The sequence below is a fragment of the Monosiga brevicollis genome, genomic scaffold (genome assembly GCF_000002865.3).
Source record: "Monosiga brevicollis MX1 MONBRscaffold_39 genomic scaffold, whole genome shotgun sequence".
NCBI classification, from domain to species: domain Eukaryota; class Choanoflagellata; order Craspedida; family Salpingoecidae; genus Monosiga; species Monosiga brevicollis.
The window spans coordinates 96,106-112,425 of record NW_001865076.1 but is presented as its reverse complement, the minus strand read 5'-3'; the positions used below and the strand labels follow the sequence as shown (position 1 = coordinate 112,425).

Sequence of the window (16,320 nt, the reverse complement as noted above, 5' to 3'; positions counted from 1 at the left end):
TCGCAACGTTAAAGATAACAAAGATACCTCCGACCAGTTATCGACAAGAATATAGCGGTTAATTAGATTCTCACTGGCTTTGAACTGGCTCGAGAGCTGTTCGGCGAGCTCCGATCGCTCGGTCGATGGTGCACTGGCGTAGAGCAAGGCATCATCACGGAGAGGATTGTGGGGTTGCAGTAGCAGACTGGCTTGATCGGCGTTGCTGCCCAAGGAGTTTTGTGTGAACTGCCACTTTCGGAGGCTTGGGCAAGCGGCATCCACCAGGATGTTGCTCTCCAGTCGCTGGGCGCGGGGAATATTGAGTCGCGCGGCGCTGCTCGTGGCTCTGGTGACTGCCGTGTATCTCGTGGCTGGGGCCTGGCAACGCCATTCGCTATCCTCTAATCGTGCCTATGATGTGTTGGCTGAGCGTCATCAATTCGATACCTCGCACCACCGCACTGGAGCGGCTGCTCGCCGCTCTCGCGCAGGACAGACCGTGGTTGACTTTGCGCAAGCGGATGCGCGCCCCGTCCCCGTGGCACGCAAATTGCCCGCGGCGGGCGCAAGCCCAGGCCGTGGTGAGGATCCATCTGTACCACTGGCCGCGGCTGCCGAAGAAAAACTAGACATCCGAGCCGGGGGCACGCTCGAAGTGGCTACGCCTGCCTTGAACCTGCGACTTCACATCGTGCCCTTGCAAAAGTCTGTCCAAGATGTGCTGCAACGCATGCACCCCCAACCCTCAGCCCGGGGGGATGCTCGAACATTGGCCTTTGGGCGCATTCAAAACATTTACGCCGAAAAGCCCACCGCGTTTCAACCGCAGCCGGAGCTCTTCCAGCTGGGCCTTGGCTCCCATGTCATCTCCTCTGCAGCATGCCGACTCGTCGAGTTGACCTACCAGCCTACCACGGGGGTGGCTCCACCGATGGCCCCTGCGGGCGATAAAAACTCAGATGGGCCCATTTATCAGGCTCGTCAAGTGCGAGCGCGCCTCAGCTGTGCTTGGGCTGACGTCGCCGAGGCCTTTTCTATTTCATGGCAACTCTCCGTAGCTCCGGAGGCTCCTCACCACTTTGTTCGAACTTCCTTTGCGCTGACCTCGCATCTTCCAGTCGCCACTCTTCCTCCCAGGTGCGGTACATGTGCGCAAGTTGGCCACACTTGGCTGCCACCTCGCCCTTGCTGTGCCCGTGTTGTATACCCCACTGATGTCGCGATTGCTGCAGATACCTGGTCACCTGGCAGCTGCGAGACGTGCCTGTGATCATGTCAGGCACGGTGCCGGGTAGTCCAATTTACAGCCGAGAAGCCCGCTTTTTTGCAGGACTCGAGCATCCCATGTCTTCCAATGGCGTTTTGGCCAGTGACGAACGACTGGCAGTGTGTGGACTCATGAGCCTGCCACCGCTAGCTGCAGGGGCCACCAGCTTTACCTACACAACCGTGATTGGCATGTACCGGCATGGCGCTGATCTCCAGCGAGCATTTTGGGCCTATCTATCCCAAGTGCGCGCGTCGCCGGCGCGGCCATTCCTGCACTATAATAGTTGGTTTGACTTTTACAGCTGGCAGGAACGCGATGTCGCCTTTGCCGACCGAAACATGACAGAGCGTTCGTGCATTGACCGCGTGGAGCGTCTCAGCCAGGAGCTGGTGGTCAAGCGTGGGGTGCAATTGGACGCATTCCTCTGGGATGACGGTTGGGATGACCACAAATCACTATGGTCCTTTCACAGCGGCTTTCCGCGCGGCTTGACTCCCGTGGCCGAGCGAGCCCAAACCTACGGTGCAGATGTAGCAGTTTGGGTGTCGCCCTGGGGTGGCTATGGTTCAGCCAAGGATGCTCGCGTGGCCTATGGGCGGCGGCAGGGCTATGAGCTCAACCGCCAGGGCTTTAGTTTGTCTGGACCACGGTATTTTGAGCGCTTCAAAGCCATTACCCTGGACTTTGTTACCAAGTACCACGTTGCCATGTTTAAGTTTGACGGCATATCTTTTGGCGAGGGAGCCCAACATGAGTACTTGACCGAGCTAGAGGGTTTATTGCGTCTCTTGCAGACGCTGCGCCGGGAGGCGCGCAGGGCCTTCTGGATAAACCTGACGACCGGTAAGTTTGTGCTTGCGCCGGAGGCGCGAACGGCGTGTTTGTGGACGCTGACACGCCATGCCCGTTTTGCACCTGGTCAGGCATGTGGCCCAGCCCATTTTGGCTGCTCTTTGGTGACTCAATCTGGCGTGGGCATGGCGACATCGGACTGCATGGTGAGGGCACGCGGCGCCAGCAGTGGATCAACTTTCGTGATGCCGTGGTCTACAAGCTGGTGGTGCAACGAGCTGGCTTGTTTCCAGTTTCTGCTTTGATGTTGCACGGCATTATTACCGGGAACATGGGCCAGAGTCGCGCTGTCGGGCTCAACTCGACCGAGGATCTACCCTCCTTTCGCGATGAAGTCTGGTCCTACTTTGCCACTGGTGTTCAGTTGCAAGAGCTCTACGTGAGCCCAGACACCATGAGCGCTGCTGCCTGGGACATTGTGGCGGCTGCCAGCAAGTGGGCCCGTCAGCAAGCCCCAGTTCTGCAGCAAGCGCGGTGGGTTGGCGGCGATGCCGTGCGCGAACAGGCTTATGGCTTTGCCGCGCATGTGGGGGTCGGCGTGACCCTGTCGCTGCGCAATCCTTCCCTGTCGGTCACTCGTCTTCTACTGCGGCTGGCCACAGCATTTGCTGCAAAGGCATCTTGCGGTAGCCCCGACAGCACGGCCACCGTGACTCTTTCTTGCCGGTGTGTTTGGGGATCCACGTGATGCGCTTTTTTTTTTGCGGATCGATGGGTATACGGCGCCCGAGTTTCTCATACCGCGGCGTTGACTTTTAGGTACAGCAATGACGCACGATGCCTGACCCACTTTTCTTCCGTCTGCTCAGCTGATGGTATGTCACTGCCCTCGCCAAGTGGTACAAAATGTACTTTTAGCGGGCGCTCATTGTTTGGTATTTGCTGGGTTAGACGTGTGTACTCTGGCCTTGCACACGCAACTGGACGTGGAGATTCCCCCAGCCTGGACGGTCGTGCTGGACGGCCGATTGTCCGAGCCGTGCGAGTGAAACGTGATGTTTACGTAGTTGTCGCTTTGAAGGTAAAGAAAAGAAAATGTTTGCGCATGTAGCCGGGTGCAAGGGTTGTCCCCTGCTCAACATTTAGACCAGGCGGGTCGGAGGGCCCTGAGACCATCATCATCATAATATCTAGAAGGATCCGGAATGCTGGAAAGTCATGAAATCGAAATCCTTTCAACAACATAAGAGCCTCACCACGCACACACTCACTCGGCCTTTGCAGCCTCAGCACGGGTCAATCGGAACCAAGGCGGCGGCCAATTTGGAACACAATGTCATTGAGAATAGGGTCTCCCAACCATGACGATCAAGCCAGTTGTGTTTGAACAGAACAAAAAAAAAAGAAAAAAAGAAGACGACTTGTGTGATTGCATTCATGCAAGCATTTTGTCGCTTACAAGTGTATCTCTGATTGTGTGATGGCTGAATGGATGGGTGGATGGGGAGGATGGATGGGGAGGATGGGTCACGGGGCACACCTACGAGTCAGGGGATGGACCGGGTGTTGTGAGCTTGATGAGCTCGTGCACTGAGTAACATCATCAAATAGGACTCGCGCATCAAGAGACCAGTCAAAAGAGGGGATTGTTCATTTTTTTATTATTGACAGCATCACCACCATGGCGAAGAAGGCGCTCTTGGTCGGGTGCAACTGTGAGTTTCAGGCGATGGGCTTGTGAAGAACTGACTTGCGTTGCTTGGCTGCGTGTCTCATGATCAAGGGGCCTTGGTTGATCGATGTAGACCCGGGTACGCAGGCACAGTTGAATGGTTGCGTCAACGATGTTTGGTCCATGCACACCATCTTGACAGATCTTAAGGTCAAGGTCGCTTTGTCCCCTGGGGCCTTGGTCAGCTGGTTTGCGATGCGAGCAAGGCTACGCACTGCCCTGACAACAATGACTGAAATGTTTAGGGCTTTTCCAAGAGCGACATTACGGTCATGATTGACACGGATAGCCGGTGCGTCGCATCGACCCGCCCAACCCCGTTCGGGCGCCGACCGAGTCGGGTTATGAAGGAAGCCAACTTTCTCTTGCTCATATGCCCCCATCTTTGCGCAGTGACGCGTCACCCACGGGACGCAACATCAAAGCTGGCTTAAACGAGCTCGTACGCAGCAGCAAAGCAGGCGACTACCTGGTGTTCCACTTCTCTGGGCATGGTACCCAAATCCCAGCCGAAGGTCAGGGCGAGGGTGACGGTGAAAGCAAGAGGGAAAAGAGAGCACCGCCTCGATGCCTTCGGCCGATCAGCACCTCATTGAAGGCGTGTGGTGTCTTTGTACCATTTGGTAGGAGACACGAATGAGGCTGATGGCAAAGACGAGGCCATCTGTCCAACAGTGAGAGAACCACGAACTGGCTCCATTCTACCAACGCGCTCTCTCCCCGCGCCTCCTTCCCCTTCCCCTTCCTTATTCGGCTCTTAAACCGTGTGTAGGATCTGAACATCATCATTGATGACGATCTACGGGAGATTGTGGAGCAGCTGCCAAGCGGCGCCAACTTGACCGTCGTGACCGACTGTTGCCACAGCGGTTCCATGCTGGATCACACCGCTGTGCAGATTCAGGGCAACAAGGGCGGTTCCAGCCAGATACCGGGACTCATGGATGTCATGGGCGCCGCCATGGGCCGTGGTCTTGAAGCGACACCACGAGAAATTCCGTTGGACATGCTGGCAAACATGCTGTCCCAGCAGACGGGCCACACCGTTCGTCCCGGCAATATTCGCTATCATTTGGCTAATATTTTTGGTGCTGGTAGGTTGCCGGTGGGTTGGCCGTGGCCAGTGTGGTGGGCTGGAGCTGAACCTGCACCTGCTGACGCTTGTGCAATTGTATCTGGGGATGGCTGCCGGTTATAGATGCCTCGACGACGGCGCTCAACTTTTTGCGCGCGGTGCAGCAGCACACGGATCAGAACAGCATGTGTGGTCAAGGCTTGCTTCATCTCATTCGGTGTCTCCGAGCAGGTGTGTTGGCTGCTGACTCTGGGCGGGCGCACAGGTGGTGTGGGTATGGAGAGAGCTGTAACTGAGTATCATGATGTTTGCCGAACAGCCAAATATGGAGGCAGCAGTGGCGGCAACTCGCTGGGCATTCCCGGTCTCTCGTCCAAGTAGGTGAAAACTTTTTGGTTTGATTTGTATGGCATTGTGGCCCCAGGCGTAGAAGGTCCAGAAATGGCATAGGGCTCATGTCAGAACCACGGGTATGAATCGGCAACAACACTAGTTTTACAGCCCCCACGCAGGGTCAAAAGCCTCCACCGGAGCAGCAGCTCAGCTCGGACAAGGGCATCTTGATCACGGGCTGTCAGGTGAGAGGCGCTTGAACTGGTAAAAAGTCTCGGCCGAGAGGTCTGATGCTCGTATGTTTGTGTTGTGACTGTGTATGTCGTCTGGACGTACGACGCGCTAGGCCCACGAAACGTCGGCTGATGCGTGCCCGTCGGGAGACCGCAGCCGCGCCTTTGGGTACGCTTGCCGTTGTGCTTCGAGGGAGTGTCCACGGCAATTGACATGTGACGGCGCTCCTTATACGGTGGCTAGGGCGCTGACCAATGCCATTGCGACGGTGCTGCGTCACCGTCCCAACGCGTCATACTATGATGTGGTGTCAGAGGTAGGTGTTTCCCACTTGTGAGTCGTGGCCATGCCTGATGCCCGACGGCGTTGACTGATGGTGGCTGGCTTGCGCGTGGGGTTTGGTATCGGACTGACTTTCAAGGTGCGCAAGCATCTCTTGCAAGGCGGGTTCAAGCAAAACCCATGCCTGGAATGCGACGATCGCTACAAGGACATGCCGTTCATCTGCCCAGCTTAGCTTCCTCTCTTATTCTGAGCTCGCGTGGCTGCCTTGACAAGGCGCGATAAGTTGGCGTGTCGAACCGTGTCAACCAGATGCTCTGGAATTATGCATGGCAGGCCATGACCCGTGCTGATGGAGATGTGAGGAAGCAAGCCTCGTCATCATGTTGCTCTTGCTGCTGCTCTGGTTGTTCTTCCTGTTGAGATTGTTCTCGTGCCTGCCTGCCCGTTGTTGTTGTACCCTTCTGCCCGTTGTTGTTGTACCGGCCTGATGAGTACTCCCCTGTCAAGGTCTGCCCTCGAGGCTGGAGCCCTCCAGGCGCTGCTGAACTTTCCAAAGTGGACATTCTAAACCATTTCAAGCACTCTTATCGCCTCTTGTTAATACAAATTTACGCAAAGTTGAATCAAGGCACGAGGGAAATGTCAGACCTTTTCAACTGTAAAACATCAACAAAATTGTGGATGGGGTCCATGTGCAAACGGCAGCGCCCGGGGCTTTTTGTGCGCGTGCTCGCCGTGAGTCGATGAGGGGATGGCGGCGTTCGTCGTGGGACTGTTGGTGGGAGAGGATCAAAGGCATTGGCTTTGGGTATCAATGTGTCTGCTGTGAACACAAAGGTCAATGGTGCAGGCCGTCGTTTTGGGTTTACAGTTGGAAGGACAGCGTCGTCGGCTGTTGTCGGGTAGGGGCCAGCAGTGTTGGCTCTGTCAAGTCGGCTTCATCATCTCCATTGGGGACCATGTCAAGCAGAGATGGCAGTCACAAAAACGAGCTTACAAGGCCTGAATAATCCGCAAAAGACGCATGCCTCCGTCCGCGGCCTTGAGTGCCATAACGAGCACGGCAAGCTCACGCGCATCCTGAGCTGTCACCCTGTCATGGGCGTGGCCACACCTGCGCGCTGTGTTTAAACGGTGTTCCCATTACATCCTCCACACCTGCAGGCGCTCACGCTCTTTTTGCACATGACACCTTGTGAACCACACATGGGCCTCTGGTTTAACGTTACGTGCGCTTGGACATCACCACACTTAAAAGCATCGGAAGGTTTTAAACGTTTTGGAGGCCTTCTGTCTTTTGTCTTTTTGGGTTTTTGGCTTTAGGTTTCTCTCTGACTTTGAGCTTGTCTTTGTCTCCATCTCTACCTCTTTAACAAGAGCAAGTGCGTGTCTCTGGAAACGTGTGTTTCACTCGCTGTCTCTCTGGAATCGTGTATCACATTCGCTCTTTGGTCTTCCTCTGTCTCCCTCTATCTCTGTATCTCTTCCCTTTCCTCCCGCTATCTCTGCCCCTCTCGCTCCATCTCCATCCCTCTCTTGCTCCTTCTCCCCATCCCTCTCTCTCTCTGCCCGGGTGTTTTACGCATGAGGGCAGCCGGGAGCATCTCTCGGGTGCAGGGTGCAGGGTGCAGGTTGCAGGGTGCCTCCCTGGGCCTATACCTTCTCTTGGCGTGCTGCCTGGGGCGAAGCGGGGCGTGTAGTCTGCTGCCCTTTGTTGGTGGTGCTCCTTGGTGTTGGAGCTTGAGAAGTCGCAGGTGTACTCGACGAAATCACACACACGCACACACACACACACACACACACACACACGCGGGCTGCAAAACGGCTGCGCCCTCCGTCACCACAACCCAGCTGGCTCCCGACGCAACAACCCCGACAACAGACCATCATCGCTCGCTGGGCCAGCCTGTCTGGTCTTCGGCTCTGGCCCTCATCACATATACACGACATCCCGCTGATCACGGGGGAAAGCTGTCAAAGCCCTCCAGAGCGGCACGAGAGAGCTTCAATAGGGGGCAGAAACGCCTCCAAGGGCTCCTAAAGGCTCACGGTGAGCAGCCGCAAGCCCAGTTCTCACTCACCATCTCTTTCCTCCCATCACGCTCGGCCTGCTCATCTCGCTCATCCCTCTCGGCCCTCTTATTCCACATCCACTGCGTCATCACACACGCTAGCCTTCACACCCCGCTTCCAAACTTCGGGTACTCGGCCATTCTCGTCCCCCGTGGGTTTAGTCCGAGCCCTCCTCCTCCTCCTGCCCTTGCCCTTTGGTCGTCATTCGTCGTGGACTTGCCCCTGCCGCTTGGGACTGGTGCTTCCACCACCCTTGCGCCGCCAAGCAGCATTCTGTCACGTCAACCTGCTCTGCCCTGTCCGTTTTGCTGACGGAAGGAGCGAGAGGGATTTATTCTCTCGCCTTGCGACCGCCACCGCCACCGCCACCACCCCGCCCCGCTGTTGCCTTGAGCCAGAGTGTGCGGTGGCCCTGTGCTTGGTGTTGGCTCCCGTCCGCTCCCCGCCTCAAACCATTCATCTGTCCCAGGCTTGCAAGGGGTCATCGTGCCCCGAGGTCTGCCGGTAGCACTTTCTGCCGTGGATTCCAGCAAAGACCACCATCTTGAACCTCGCGGCTCGTCAGGCCACCGGCACCCGGTCGCCATGACGGACCATGGAGGTATCTACCATCATGAGCAGCCCCGTTCTCAAGCTCGCTCATTGCTCGATGCACACATCAGCTCGGAACTTCACCTGCTGGCCACCATGGCCTCCGACCGCCGGGACAGAGACACCACCACCACCACAACGACTACCAGTCCCGCTACTCCTTCCACACCCGCCTCGCCTCAGACAGCTGATCGTGTCGGCTCAAATGCCAGCCCTTCGGTGCCTCGGCAAGAGCACCGTGCCCGTCACAAGTTGCGGCGCCACGGAGATGCTCTCTCTGCTATTGAGGCCCTCAACCAGGTGCGCCGTGCGCCCACCGCTTCATCCCACGCACACGCATCACGCCAGCCCCGCACGCCCCCCTCCGCCGAGGCCGCGACCCCCTATGGTGCAAGTCTCCATGCCACTGGTGACAGCTCCGCTACTGGTATATCCGCTTCGTCCGGCGCCCACGCTCGCACCAACGGCTCGTCAAGCTCCCCGGATGCTGTCCGACGTGCCTCGGAGCTTGCCGATGCCACCGTCGTTACAAACAACCTTAGCGACCCCTTGATGCCTGCTTCACTTCATCAATGGGCTGTCGGTCTTCCCGACCGCTCAAACACCCACTTGAGCACGGTTACCGGTGTGTCGCGCTCAGAGGACACAAGTCCAGAGACCAAACCCCGTCCCTCTGCTCGTAAAGGGGCTTCTAGCCCTAGTTCCAGCAGCGTGCCCTCCACGGTCATGGCTACCTCGGCGGTAGCGCGCGTCAAAACTGCTCTGGCGCGCTCCAACTCTGTGCCAACCGGCAGCTCTCTGCCTGCGGCGCCCGAGCCCAGCGGCGACGCGAGCGATTCGGGTGCCACCGCACCACGTGGGCGACGTCGTAGTGCCGCCGACGCTCGACCTGCCTCCGACGCTGCTGCCCCCGCTTCCAAGCGAGGCAAGCGTGCGGCTGGCCTGCAGTCCAAGGATGGCGCCCGACAACGACTCAAATTTTTATGCAAACAATATCTTGAAAAATTTGGCCAACACCCTTCGGCCTGCGTCGATGAGTTTATCCAATGTCAGTCTCCGGCCTGAAGATGGCCTTTCATCACGGGCGGTCATAAACTTGTTTATCTGTATAAAAGTTGCATCTCTCACCCCTACCCTCCCCGCACTCTGCTACATATACATAGGGGTGCGTGCCACCAAGTTTAAAAAAGCAGATACCCGCTGTTCCTGCGAGGGCGGACCGAATGCCGACTGCGAATGCTCCAACTGCGCTCATTGTCGCCTCGAACGAAGCGTGCAAATGTGCTGTGAAGGCAAAATGAATTGGCCACACCGCAGCAATTGACGCAAGTATACCGACCCTGTTCCCCGTCGGTCAGTTTGCGGCGCGCGCAGAGCATAGCCCCCTTCTTGCTCATCATCCTCTGCTTGGCTATTATCAACAAGCCTGTGATTTTTTTTCTCTTGTTTTTGCAGGCGTGCCCATGTGCGTAGATGTACCTGTGTGCGTGTGTGCGTGTGTGTGTGCGCGCGCGTCTGTGTGCGCTTGCATGTTTCAATGTCTGTGACTGCCCCAGTACCCCTTTGCCCTTCAACGTGTTTTAACATCCCTTGATGCCGTCCTGCTTGGCGTGGCGTGTACCCCTTTTTTTTCACCGCACCTTAACACTCTTTTTTTTTTTCTTTTTTTTTTTTGTTTTATCCCACACCACAGCCATCATGTCCTCCCCACCCTTTCCTCCGGGCCTTTGCCGCCATGCGATTTGCGTTTTTTTTTTTTTTTAAAAAAACTGCCCTCGCCCCCGTGTTCTTCTGTGATTATCCGTGCTGGGCTGGGCCCCGTGTTTGATGTTCCGACCCACGTTTCTTGTTTGCCCGCCGTCTCCTCAAAGAGTTTGAGATGTGCCCTAAGCTACGTTCACTTACGATAGACCTTCCCCCCGCCAATTCCTCTACCTTCGTCACTTTCCCATTCCTTTGCCTGCCTCCTCGACCAATTGACTACCTTCAACCTGCCCACTCTTCCTGCCGCGCCCCTTCATCAGTCGCAGTTCACATGGCTCAATCTCGCGTAGCTTCTCTCGCATCTCGCCTGGCTTCTCCATAATCTGGCGTATCATCCGAGACTAAAAGTCATCTGGCGTACCATATATTAATCTGGCGTACCTTATAATAATGATCTGGCGTACCTTATCATAATGATCTGGCGTACCTTTCTTCATCTGGCGTATGTAGGCACGGTAACCATCACTTCTTTGCGTACATGCTTGCGCTCCTCCTCCTCCTCCTCCTGGCCCTTCTCCTCCTCCTTCTCCACTTCCTCATCCACCTCCGCCTCCCTGATCTTTGATTACCATCACCACCACCATCACCACCACCACCACCATCTCTTTCTCCTTCTTGCCCCCCCCCCCCCACTTTCTTCGTCTCCTTTTGGTCCCGGATCGAGAGTGTCCCCCCCCATCCCATTTCGGTAGGTTTCTTGGTCGGCGTGGATCTGGGTTTGGTCCGAGATGGCAGGCCTTGCGGCTGGTTCAGCCCTGCCATGTACACCTGATTTGTCGATTTCAGCTGCAGGTGCCTCACGTGTGTTGTGATTGATGTAGGACCAAGGATGTGTCGCCACTGCCGTCAACTTGAGGCCGGACACTCTTGAACCCTACGTTCTAGGCTGTGGACAAAGTCAACAGCGCCCCTTGTTCCGCATGCACCCCCCTTACCGCCCCTCTACCGCCTAGTGTTGACACCCCAAGGATCCAGTTGCCACGCTTGGCGAGCAGATCGCTTTGCAACCCGTTTCTCCTGCTGCAGATGGCGAGGCACCCTCGACGCAGCAGCGGCAGATCCGCGCTTTGACAGAGCTAGCTGGCACGTTAAGACCCCAGAAAGCCGATTGATCAAGTCCGGCACGCCCGCTACCGGCCTCTTCCCGCTGCAATGACGACCTGGCGTCGACCTGATCAGGTCGAGCTGGATGCCACGAGCCGGTCTTTTACCCGCCTGACCCCGCAGCGAAGCAGCTTCTTGGCCCGCACCGCCTCTCGGCAGGGTTCAACAGTCGTCCCAGTGGCCCATCAGACATTGGTTTTGAAAACCCGCAGCACAACATCAGCTGCCACCTCAGACGCACGCTTATTCTCATCGCACGCCCAGCGCAGCTTGCGTCGCAGCGCCCGTGCGTCCTTCAACGTCTCAGCCCGCGGCACCCGCGCCGTCGAGACCGACCTGTCCCGACGCAGCGCCGTGCCATACCTCATACGCTGGTCCCATGATCATCCCAATGTGAGCGATGACCAGCACGCTGTTGACAATCTCAAGATCAACCTTGGCCAAAAGCCCTTGGGGGACAACAGCCAAACCAACTGGCTCATGGCCCCGGATACAGCCGGCCCAGCCCTCTTACTCCAGCTCTCCCGCCCTATCCGCCTTGAACGATTGGAACTCATCAACACGGGCAACAACGATAGCATGACTGCTCGCGGCCTCAGGGCCCTTGCCGTTTATACCACCTTGGCTGACCTCCCGGAAAAGTCCGGGCCCTTGGACCAAGGCGACTTTGACAGTCTGCCCTGGACTCTGGTCGGCACCATGACCCTTCCCGATGTGCGAGGCAGCTCCGTATCCGAGCGCAAGGCTCTGGCCAGCGGCCAGGCGACGCCTCAACCCGTGAGTGTATTGCTCGGGGACACGGAACAAGGGGTGGCTGCCCGCTGCATCAAAATTGTTGTCGAGTCTTATTACGGCCGTGGAGCTGGTCTCTGTCACCTCGCGTTGTACCCGCCTTCCCACAAAATGAGTAAACATGACGCGAAGCGTGGCCATGCCCTGGCCGACCTTCAACTGCAATCCATCGCCGCTTTACAGGCTCTGGACATGTATCTGCAGGCTCACATTGCAGCCCTGCGTGCGAGCCCCCGCATCAACTACGGCCATGCCTTTCTTGCCGCCATCCTCGGCGTTCACGAAGTTTTGGTGCAAGGACTGTACATCCTTTTGACGCGACCAGGCCCGTTCGATGCGCCCCCCGATGGCCGAGCCTGGCTCGCCCTCTTCAAAGTCCATTTAAACCATGCTCTGCAAATGCACGCCCATGCTCGTACACATGTGTCTCGAGGTGCGGGTGACGTTGGCGATACACCCACGGCCGAGCTGCTACCCACACAGCAGCAGCCGCATGCTGGATCATCATGCGATCCTCTGCAAGACCAGCACGCCCAAGGCAGTTCCAGCCAACCCAGGCCACAGCACAGTAGTCAGCGACGTAGCCGTCTTGATCGGCCCAGCAGCCCAAGCCCAGATGGGATGGACCTGGACGACACGGCCTATCGCCTGGTGGGCCTCTTTCGGGAAATGCTCCTCGACTTTATCATGTTTGAGGCTGCCGCTGCACCACTCGAGCTTGACGGCTTGAAGATTGGTGCGACTTCAGGGTTAACTGGCCAAGCCGCAGCCTCGCATGCCAACGTTGACCCTGTTCTACATGCAGGGGAAACCGATCCGATGGCGGACTCTGACGCGCCCCCACAGGCCACGGTTGCGCTCTGGGAGTCTCTTTTTGACGCTTCGTCTCGCGCCGCTGGATCTCAGGCCCGTGCAGATGGTGGGTTTGAGGCGCGTACGCCCCAGGAGGTCTTTGCTGCAGAGGATGCCGTGTTAGCTGAGGCCGAGTGCAGCATGCGTGCGGATCATGGTGTCTTTGCCTCCTCTCTCAAGCTGCTTCACCGCCACTTTGGGACGGACGTACCGGCCTTGGTTCAGGCATGCACGCAGCGTCTTCTGACTCTGGCCATGCCCTGCCCCCTCAATGGTAGCCCCGAGTTTACAGTGGCCCCCACTGTTGGTGTTGCTACTGACTCGTTACATCCGCTGCTGCGTATTTTTAATGAGCAGGTCGACCTCGCTCAATTGGACCGCTTGCGGCAACGTTGTGAGACGGGCGCCACTCAGGCCATTGAAGCCTGCCCGAACCCTAGCCTAGTATTCCGACTGTTGCACACCTTCCTTGAACTTCTTCCTGGCGGACTCCTCTCACTTGACTTTGTGCGCTTGGTTGCTGGCACAACAAACCAAACAAGTGCAGCGAGCCTGACGCGCATGGCCTTAAACTGGTTTCACAGCCTACCTGCACCGGCGCACAACACCCTGCGCGTACTCGTTGTCACATTTGCTCTACTGGTGCTTGATGCGGACGGTCGCCGCACGGCACTGGATCAAAACCTGTGCGAGGACGTGGCTCTGGGATCAGAACGCCCGGGTACGGCCGACTCGAGTCGTAGTCGCCCGGCATCCACGTCCGGTTGGCGCAGCACGACGCCGTCAGAGATTTTGACAGAAACTGAGACCGAGCTGGCCCAGGCCCCGCCATTGGTGCAAAATGTTCGCCGCTTGGCGCTGCTAATCGGGCCCGCTCTCTTGCCCTACGATTCCATAGGCACCGAAAGTGGGGCATTGGCTCTGAGTGCGGCGGCGGTGCAGATCTTAGAGACTCTGTTAGTGGTGGCGGTGGATAACCTACAACAAATCTTTGCAGACATCACCGCATTACGCAGCGCGCTCCAAGTCGTGCGATTAGCCGCCGACGAGGAACAAAGCCGCCCTAATACCAAGTCCCAGCAGGCTTCATCCGAGACGCCAATAGCCGAACATCCTCGCTGTGCACGCATCCTCTGCTACCTTTTGGCAGACCCGGATACGCCACATCCAGGAACCACAGACTCGCCCGAGGCTCTGCGGCGCTTGCTCAACGCAGCCCTGCATGCGGGGCTGCGCTCACCCACGGAAGCCTTTACGCTTCTCACAGAACGGCTGCAGACAGCCCTGGTGCGCCTCACGTCCTCGGCCGTGTGGCGTCTTGATGTGTATCGCCCATCGTGCCTGGCGGCTGACCTGCGGGCCTTGATGCCCGAACCGATGAGCGGAAGTTTTCGCCTATATACTCTGGCATCTGCTGGCATGATGACGCAGTTGGTCACACGTGGAACCCTGACAGCTTTGAGCGGGGAGCGCAGACGAAAGAGCGGGAGTGGCCAACGCAAGTCAGCTCTTCGCCGTCGAAGCTCACAGGCCAGTCTTGAAGGCGTTACTGCGCCCTCGGTTGTGGCCATGGAAAGCGACCCAAGTGGTGGCGTGGAAGCACCTGGGTCACGGGCAGCTACGCCGGACACCAGTGGGACGATTGAGGGTGAGCTACGCTCCTCGATGAAGCGACACGGTTCAAACAGTGGGCTACAAAGACAAGGCTCTGGCAGCCGCTTGGGTCGCCTGGCGCGCTCTCTACGCCGGCGCGGTAGTAGCGGGCGTGCAGATGCACGGTCCGTGGAAGAGGTTGATGAAGATGAGGAGGCACTTCGTGCGATGGAAGAAGAGTGGGCGGTCCTCATCGGCAATTGCTGGGTTCGCGACTTGCCCGCCCTACACTGCACCCAACTGATGCTGTCGTCCGTATCGCGCTTATTTCGGACGACCCTGGCATCTCTGCGAACCGGCACCGCTGGAGCGCCGCCGTCCTGTACAACTCGGGACGCTGCCAACGCACAGGCACGACTGGCGACGTTAGAAGCAAGTTTGCGGTCGCCCTTTGCTCACTATAGCAACCGAGCATTGCAGGTTGACTCCTACCTCCAAAAGCTCACCATGTCTGCTGCCACACTACGTCGGACACCCGAGGTTGATCCGGTGGCCACGGCCCGCCATGCTCGTCGCGCCATTGCTTCAGCCATTGACCCATACTCAAAGCAGCGTCTGGAGCCATTTGAGCAGCGCCTCAGGAGCCTACACCGCATTTATGGTCCTGCGACGGAAACATCAACTTTTTTGCACGCTCTGCGTCGTGCCGAGGCGCGTCTGTCAATGGTCCGCCATGACGGATCACGCACCCAGGATCTGAGCCGCTTCCAAGTGCGAGAGGGCACCATGCAGCGCCGCCGCCAGCGTCCAATGGGAGCTTCGTCTGAGGTGCGACTGGAGCAAGCCCAGCGCGAGGCGACAGTCGGAGAGGGCACGCCCACAGTGACGTCGTCCAGTGCTCAGATCCGGGCACGCCGCCGTGGCAGTTATCGCACTGCGGTAGTAGACACGGCCGGTGCCTTGTCCACCGGGGATGATGACCTTGTGCACGCTTCACAGGCAACGGGTACCATGCTACAAGAGCGTGCCAAAGCGGTCAAACGCTCAATGAAGCGGCAGCAGCGGGTTAACAATTCCAAGGACCTGCTTTTGCATGGAGCAATGCAGAGCCCGGAGCCACATACGAATTTGAGTGTTTGCTCTGAAGGCAGTCTTGGGCCGGAGCTGCTGACTTCGGGGCCCCTGACGGCTCACGGCTGGTCCTGCAACGATTCGACAAGTCAATCTTCTGGAGAAGCGGCTATCGACTCGAGGGATCTTGATTTTCCCTTTTGCGAGCCAACGCCTGATGATTACGAGTGGGATGACATCAGTGCAGCCTTGGACGAGATTTTGCCGGAAATTTTGAGGCTCGACCGACCTGCCAACGGCTGGGGCTCATTGCTAGAGGATCTTGACGACACAAGTCCAATCCCGAACGTGTTATGGGAAGATGGTGCAAGAGAGGCGACGGACTCAGAGGAGTGTGAAGGTGCCCCACCGTTGCTTGGATCGGCATCTTGGCAAGAGGCTCGACTCCAGCCAGCATCCATGAGACCGCTTCGTGAGCAGACCAAGGCAGAGGAAGACATTCAAGAGTGGAGCTTTGACGACCTGCAGCCCTCGGCAAGAGTACCTACAACTGACGCATCAGAAGCGGTTTCGACAAGCGTGTCAGCCGTGCAGGCGCACCAGGATGCAGCAGCCTGTAGCCACCCGCCCCGGCCACCCAAGAGCCCGGCCGTGCTAGCAGGACTGCAGGTGCCCAACCTGTGAGGCGCTCCTTTCGGAAAGGCATGGGAATGTAGTTGGGGAGTGCGAATGCAGCCACACGCGGCCTGTGCTTGTTTCGTCCGGTGGTTGCGATTG

At 57.7% G+C, this 16,320-nt stretch overlaps 4 protein-coding genes across 4 annotated transcripts; all 4 read left to right on the top strand.

Annotated features, from left to right (window-relative positions):
* Window positions 1-268: 268 nt before the first annotated feature.
* On the top strand, window positions 269-3,093 carry MONBRDRAFT_29826 (uncharacterized protein; the record flags this gene model as incomplete). The annotated part of the gene is made up of 5 exons (XM_001750305.1): window positions 269-1,119; window positions 1,215-2,095; window positions 2,176-2,770; window positions 2,864-2,919; window positions 2,996-3,093. 5 exons carry the CDS (start codon window positions 269-271, stop codon window positions 3,091-3,093), a joined length of 2,481 nt encoding a protein of 826 aa, XP_001750357.1.
* Window positions 3,094-3,725: 632 nt separating this feature from the next.
* MONBRDRAFT_29825 (uncharacterized protein) lies at window positions 3,726-5,935 on the top strand (the record flags this gene model as incomplete). Its single annotated transcript, XM_001750304.1, has 12 exons — window positions 3,726-3,759; window positions 3,850-3,956; window positions 4,022-4,068; window positions 4,170-4,291; window positions 4,404-4,450; window positions 4,549-4,870; window positions 4,975-5,082; window positions 5,117-5,228; window positions 5,345-5,429; window positions 5,531-5,586; window positions 5,662-5,734; window positions 5,840-5,935. 12 exons carry the CDS (start codon window positions 3,726-3,728, stop codon window positions 5,933-5,935), a joined length of 1,209 nt encoding a protein of 402 aa, XP_001750356.1.
* Window positions 5,936-8,245: 2,310 nt separating this feature from the next.
* On the top strand, window positions 8,246-10,362 carry MONBRDRAFT_39105 (uncharacterized protein). The gene is made up of 3 exons (XM_001750303.1): window positions 8,246-9,415; window positions 9,531-9,720; window positions 10,061-10,362. Exons 1-2 carry the CDS (start codon window positions 8,362-8,364, stop codon window positions 9,689-9,691), a joined length of 1,215 nt encoding a protein of 404 aa, XP_001750355.1. The 5' UTR covers window positions 8,246-8,361; the 3' UTR covers window positions 9,692-9,720; window positions 10,061-10,362.
* Window positions 10,363-11,283: 921 nt separating this feature from the next.
* Window positions 11,284-16,227, top strand: MONBRDRAFT_12423 (uncharacterized protein; the record flags this gene model as incomplete). The annotated part of the gene is made up of 1 exon (XM_001750302.1): window positions 11,284-16,227. The coding sequence occupies one exon, from the start codon at window positions 11,284-11,286 to the stop codon at window positions 16,225-16,227; it is 4,944 nt and encodes a 1,647-aa protein (XP_001750354.1).
* Between the last annotated feature and the right edge of the window lie 93 nt (window positions 16,228-16,320).

Coding starts and splice junctions, on each gene's coding strand:
- MONBRDRAFT_39105 (XM_001750303.1), top strand. CDS start 8,362: ATGACGGACCATGGAGGTATCTACCATCATGAGCAGCCCCGTTCTCAA. Junction 9,416..9,530: donor CGTCGATGAGTTTATCCAAT/GTCAGTCTCCGG, acceptor ACATATACATAG/GGGTGCGTGCCACCAAGTTT.